General features: G+C 34.3%; 1 protein-coding gene across 1 annotated transcript in view; it reads right to left on the reverse strand.

Moving 5' to 3' along the window:
* Positions 1 to 458: 458 nt before the first annotated feature.
* Positions 459 to 6762, reverse strand: part of sptlc2b (serine palmitoyltransferase, long chain base subunit 2b) — a 38045-nt gene continuing 31741 nt past the window's right edge. The window contains 1 exon segment of the mRNA NM_001114741.1: positions 459 to 3635. Within this exon segment, the coding sequence (NP_001108213.1) occupies positions 3525 to 3635 (111 nt within the window). The 3' untranslated portion in view covers positions 459 to 3524.

Raw genomic sequence — 6762 nt, forward strand, 5'->3', positions numbered from 1 at the left:
CATACATACATAAACAAACACATATATATATACATTTATATATATACATACACACACATATGTATATATATACATATATATATATATATATATATATATATATATATATATATATATATATATATATATATATATATATATATATGTATACACACACACACACATATATATAAATAAATATATATACATACATATACATACATACATAAACAAACACATATATATATATATACATACACACATATGTATATATATACATATATACATATATATATATATATATATATATATATATATATATATATACATACATACACACACACATATATATATATATATATATATATATATACACACACACACACATATATATGTATGTATGAGAGAGAGAGAGAGAGAGAGAGAGAGAGAGAGAGAGAGAGAGAGATTGCTCTGTTAATTAAGAGATGAGACATAACTCACTTTTCAATATGTTATTTATTATCATCAAAAACAAATGATCAGTCACATTCAATGAATGTCAGTTTCTTGCAAAGACAAACATTACAATTGTGATAGGACGCATCTTTGATGAACAATGCAATAGAAAACGAAGAGACAAACTAATAAACAGACAAACTGAATGTGGAATGCCCTTTGGTTTCACAGTCAAATGCAGCTCGCTGGCATTACATACATTTATAAAGGCTACTTAAAACCTACAGTACATGCCACGGTCATATCTGCATCTCCTAACAGTCATCAGTAGCTCTGAGATTTTAAAGTCCTGCATACAAACCTCTGCATTCAGAGACGTATGTAGAGCTGCCTTTCGGATTAAGAACACGACTTCAGAACACAAAAGGGAATGAAAAAAATGTACATCCGACAGGCATTCACAAGCCTCATCATCATACACACAGATCTTCATGTGTCAAAACAGTGACCCGTATTTAGCACTAAGAAGAACACAAGGTAAGAACTCATAACTCTTAATATCAAACTCAGAAGCAATTACTGAATACAAAAGGCAACATGAATATCTCTTTACCGCTGCCTGTTAACAGCAGACGTAAAGAATGAAATGTTAAACGCAGTGTCAGCCTGTTTCTGTTCAGTGTCAGCCTGTTTCTGTTGACTCAATAAATAAAATGAGTATTTCTTGTGAAATGCCCTGGCTAAGACGTCATACACTTAACAAGCTGCAATTGGTCAGCAAGTAACAGATATTCAAGTAAGACATGAAGGCACTTTCCACAGATAAGAATACAAATGATGGATTAAAACTCTTTTACAGATGTCAGGAAGTTTTCAGTTTTAAACTTTATCAATAAATATTACAAAATAATGAAAGTAAGAAAAAAAAATAATTCAAGTTAACAATTTTTTTAGTGGTGTTTGGAGATTTCTCTCTACAAGCAGTATGGAACTTTCTCTTTCAGTCTTTAAAAAATAAATAAATAAAAACAATGATGCAAAAACAAAGGTGAGGTACACCAAACTGCATCCTATTTGTGAAAAGTGCCACAACTGAAATTAACACGCATCATTTAAATAGAAAGCTGATGAAATGAAACCGAGGATGTCAATATTCCTCCTTAAAAAGTTCATTAAGACACTGCTGAATCACCTATGAAAAGATTTATATTTGAAGATTTGAGGACTTGCGCAAACATAGTATGCGCTAGGTAAAAAGCAGATAAACTGAAATGTGTATTAATAAATAAGTCGATATTTTATAGACACTTTAATATTGATATGTATAATCTCTTAGTTATTTCATGTTCTACTATAATAGATTCTCTCCTCTGTCCTTAGTTTTTTTTTTTGGATATGTATTAAATTCGAGCTTATTTCAAGCTTTTAAAGCTTGATTACACTTGCATAGAAGTACACCACAAAAATAAAAGTGTTATTTTGGTGTGTCTTAATCACGGTTTTATTATACACGCACAAAAAAAAAATAAAAATAAAAATAAAAATAGTTGTCATAGTCAGGACCTGTTGTTTTCTTACACAGTGTTTATCAACCACCAGCACTGCATGTTTTGGATGTCTCCTTTGTCTGTAACACCTATTTCAGTCTCTCCTAATGGGCTGATGATCTGAATCAGGTGTGTTTGGTTAAGAAGACACGGAAAATGAGCAGAGCTGGTGGTCTTCCAGAAGCATGGTTGAGAAACACTGTTCTAATAAAAGTCTTTTTTTATAGCTATGCTAATATGGCTGGGGAAACTGCAATAGAATACAATTTAATAATTTGTATGTGGTTATTGTTATGTTTAAAAGATATCGAGATAAAATTTGTAATATTTACCAAACAGACATCGTGCAAAAAAAATTAGAGGTCTATTTAGTTGATGGCCTACTTAATATCTGTTGATACTGCTGCTTCAACAGGCATTTAACTGACTATAAGAAACTTTGCAAGTACATGTCAACTTACACTAACCCCAACCTAACAGTCTACTTATAATCTAATGAGAATTAGTTAACATGTAGATGCAATGCAACTTCAATTCAACAAACAGACCATCAAAATAGTGACCAAAGAATTTTTTTAACATAATCCAACCTTCGCCCTGAGTAAATTCCATCGTTGCAGACATTATAAATGGAAAACAAGGCAAAAAGCCTGATATTTTGCAAAATGATTTTGCGTACTTATATATTTATCTAGAAAACTGACTATTATGCTAATGCAGAAAGTTAGTTCCGACACCAAAGCAGTTTTATCTTGTGTCACAGGGTGCGAATTATACATTGACGATTGGTGGGGTGTTCAGTAATATGCCTCAATAAACCAAATTTATATATTTAATTCAGTTACATCTATTTTGTTTTCAGTGTTTTAGGGATATTAAGTGGTTCTCAATGATATTGGGATGACTATGAAAGATTATTTCTTATTTTACTGTTTAACTTCCATGTTCGAGTCAGTGTATAATAAAATACAAACTATTCATCTCGTTTTACAGACATCTACAAACACCTTTTTTTAAAGAAACATGTTTTGTGAACACTTACACTGTCTGTTAGTGCTCTACATTTGGCGGTTTCCGCAATATTTTGAGGTGCAAACATGCATTCACAATGGTATGAACCATTATAGGGGTGTTCAAATGTATATTGAAGTAATCTAGTGTTTTAATTATTAATCTTATTTAAGATACAGATCAGAGCAAACTATTTCTTAACTATTAAAGTGCCGGCCCCGTCATCTTGTTTTGATGTCCTTCAGGAGTGATCGAGCGTTAATTAGACCTCCGGAAACCCCCCTGTAATTTGCACCCTGCTGTGTCGTTTCTGATGTTGAACACAGGAAAGTAAGATCTCTTCTACAATGTATCGTCCACAATGAAATGAATATTGGTTACTAAACCCAGAGGTAAGACTTGAAAATTTGGTCAATTTGTGAGCATCAGTGAACACCCGCTGAATTGAATTGACATGTAAATGATGAATACGTTATACACAAAATAGACAAACAGAAAAGAAAACATGTTTCTCAGGGGTAAAGACAGCCTGTTCATCATGGGAAATTGCTAGTCCTGGTGGCTCTCCAGATAGGAAAAACAGTTGCTTTCTTCACCCCTGTACTTTCTTGAGTATTTCAGCTGAAGCAGATCTCCAACTTCACTGATGGCATTTAAAGCCTGAGAGAGTAAAGAGGAGACGATGAGGTTATTAACACTTGGATAAGTCATTGGCAAAATGGTTGAGTCAAACATTAGGGTGAGTAATTGTTAAGTGATGACAGAATGTTAGTTTTTGGAGTAAATGATTCCTTTAAAGTTTATGAACTCTGATTGATTGTGAGGCGAGTCAGAGTTCCCAATCATTTGTGGTGTTTGCCGCTTCATGTGGTTGAAATTGAGACAAACATGTCTTTATGAGCACTAATAAGTGACTTTTAGGAACAGAATATGAAAAAGGGAAGCCATTTTGTTTTATCTTATGCTTGTTATCTTCTCTTCTCTATCATAAAGCGGGTTAAGAATATCTGAGGTTGCTTTCACATTTGTAGATCAGTTGTTTTGGTCCAGACCAAAGAAGAAAATATTATAAATTGTAGCATGTTCAGCCATTTCTGTGGATTTTCACACCACACCGATTGCTTTTGGTCTGACTTAACAGGGAAAACTTAAACTTAAAACAGGGTATACACAGGAATCAAAGAGCAAAATTCAATACCTTTTGAGACCTTTTTTAAGAGTCTTTCCATACATTTCCAAGACCTCATGGCCTCTTTAAGACTGAACTGGTAACATTGGCAACATTTTAAATATATTTACTAAATACTGATTGTAAGAAACTAAGCCTAAACTTAAACGGTATTCATATACTTTATAAAAATGTTAATCCAGAAGGTGTCGCCTATAGAACAGCAGAAATATTAGTGCTGACTTGGTGTCTGCAGTAAACAAAGCAGAGTGACATCAAATATAGCAGGATTTTATCGATTTCAGAATCTACACAACATCCCAAAATCTCAAACTTTAGCATACAACTATAATTTTACATCTGCATAATAATAAATGATGCAAATTGTAATACTTTGTAACAGCATTTAAGACTTTTGAAGGGCCTTAAATTTTTCTAAATTGAACTTTTAATGCTTTCACACTTGCCTTTTTTTGCCTCTTGGTGCGGTTTGTTAAGGCAGGTGTGAATGTGGCAATCATACTCGAGTGTGCAACAAAAGAGCGTACCGAGACCTCTCTGAAGAGGTTTCAAACTAACCCTGGAACGGTTCGCTTGTCGTGAAAATATAATCTGAACTAAAACAGACCCAACCGCAAAAAGTACAAGTAGTTTCTGGACTAATCAAGCTGCAGTAGGCCGATGCGCTGTGCATTATTGCATTATGGAATGTGGAGGAAAATTATTTGTTGACAGCGCTTTACCAAAAGAGAGAGAGAGAGAGAGGGGCAAAACATTCCCCTGATGGATCGTTGGTAATGTTTCCGGAAGATGACCATGTCCGGTTTAACTAAATTAATTCACGCCTCCTCCTGAAGTGACGTACGATGTGGCTTTGCTGTTTGCAATGCATTAAAACATTGTTTTTCAGCCGCAGCAGCACTTCATTCTAGAAATGTATAGTTTGTCTAAAGCAGTGGTTCTCAAAGTGGGGATCGGGACCCCCCGAGGGGTCACGGGACAATGAAGGGGGGGTCGTCTGGTGATTTCCAAAAATCTATTTATTTTTATTAAACCATAAGAATTAACATTTTAATCCATAACCTACTAAAAAATTTGTTGTTTACAGTTACTATATACACTACTGTAAATAGTAACTTTATAAGCTTATAGTTACTAGTTCTGTTGGATTGCGACCCCTCAGGTAATTACATTATATTAAAGACTCAGTAATGGCATCAGATGCAGCAGATTGATTTTATAAGACCAGGTTAAACTTTCTGGCACATTTACAGCACCAACATACATTTAAAAAAAATAATAAAATGAAGAATAGACTTTGGTTTATTGGTGTGTGTGCGCCATTGCATGCAAGGTTTCTGTATTTATAACCACCTCAGAGGATATTGGGGGTCGCGAGTCACTGGCATTGTTAATTTGGGGGTCGCGAGCTGAAAAGTTTGGGAACCCCTGGTCTAAAGTGATGTATACATACTATATAGTATACTATGAGCACTATGTACTATGAGCGCAGTTGTAGCTCCATAGTCAAAAGCGATACTTTGTGTCTGACGGTTTATTTACTTGCGCGACTTCCATTGGCATTTTCCGGCATGTGAATTCTGACCAATCGATAAGCAGTTTTGAAAATACGTTTAACAACATCTGGCCAATGAGTGATGTGGGTTTTGTCACATGTCTGCATTTTGGTTCTTTTCAACTGCTTCGGACCAAAGCAATCAGTGTGGTGTGAAAAGGACCCAAAGATGGCAGAAAATGTGTTGCCTTTGGTCCGCACCAAATGAACCGAACTACAGTGTGAAAGCACCCTAAGACCCCGCTGACACCCAGTAAAATGAACTGCTAAAACGAACCAAAATGCTCCTGTTGGCTACATCATGTGTCTTTGAACAGTTTTACTGAACCACACGAGCAATTGAAATCAAATCGAATTTTGCAATTCACCACACGAAGCCAAAGGGCACTCTCATGCGGAAACAAACCAAGCTGCAAATAAGAGGATTTAACTGTTTTTACAGATTTTTCATCTTTACTAAAGTTTTCACCTTCATTTGTATAGGACAGTAAAGACAGGGAAGTGTGGGGAGCAGAGATCGGGGAAGGATTGGCAAAGCAGGGAATCGAACTTAGGTGGCCGTGAGCTCCTAAGTGCTATGTGTCGATGCGCTAACCACTAGGCTATTGGCGCAGACTGTTTTCGCTGACTGAACATAACTAATAAACACAGCTATGGGTTCATCTCAAAGAATGATTTATTTCGAACAGTCGACTGAAATTCTGAGTTTGTAGTATAAACATCAATAAATGTAGTATTTTCACATGCTTTCAGATGTAGCAGCCTTTACACAGAGTCAGAGTTCACTGAGAAGTAACGAAAACAGCTGTCAAATCACAAAATTATTATTTTTGAATTTCAGGATCACGCCAAATATTATATATATATATATATATATATATATATATATATATACATATATATATATATATATATATATATATATATATATATATATTTTTTTTTTTTTATTTATTTTTTTTTATTTTTTATTTTTTTTTTTTTTTTGCATAGCTTGTTACTGAACTGGTTCTGTGTAGTAAATGTGAAATTAATCTGAATAC

This window comes from Danio rerio, chromosome 20 (genome assembly GCF_049306965.1).
Source record: "Danio rerio strain Tuebingen ecotype United States chromosome 20, GRCz12tu, whole genome shotgun sequence".
NCBI classification, from domain to species: Eukaryota; Metazoa; Chordata; class Actinopteri; order Cypriniformes; family Danionidae; genus Danio; species Danio rerio.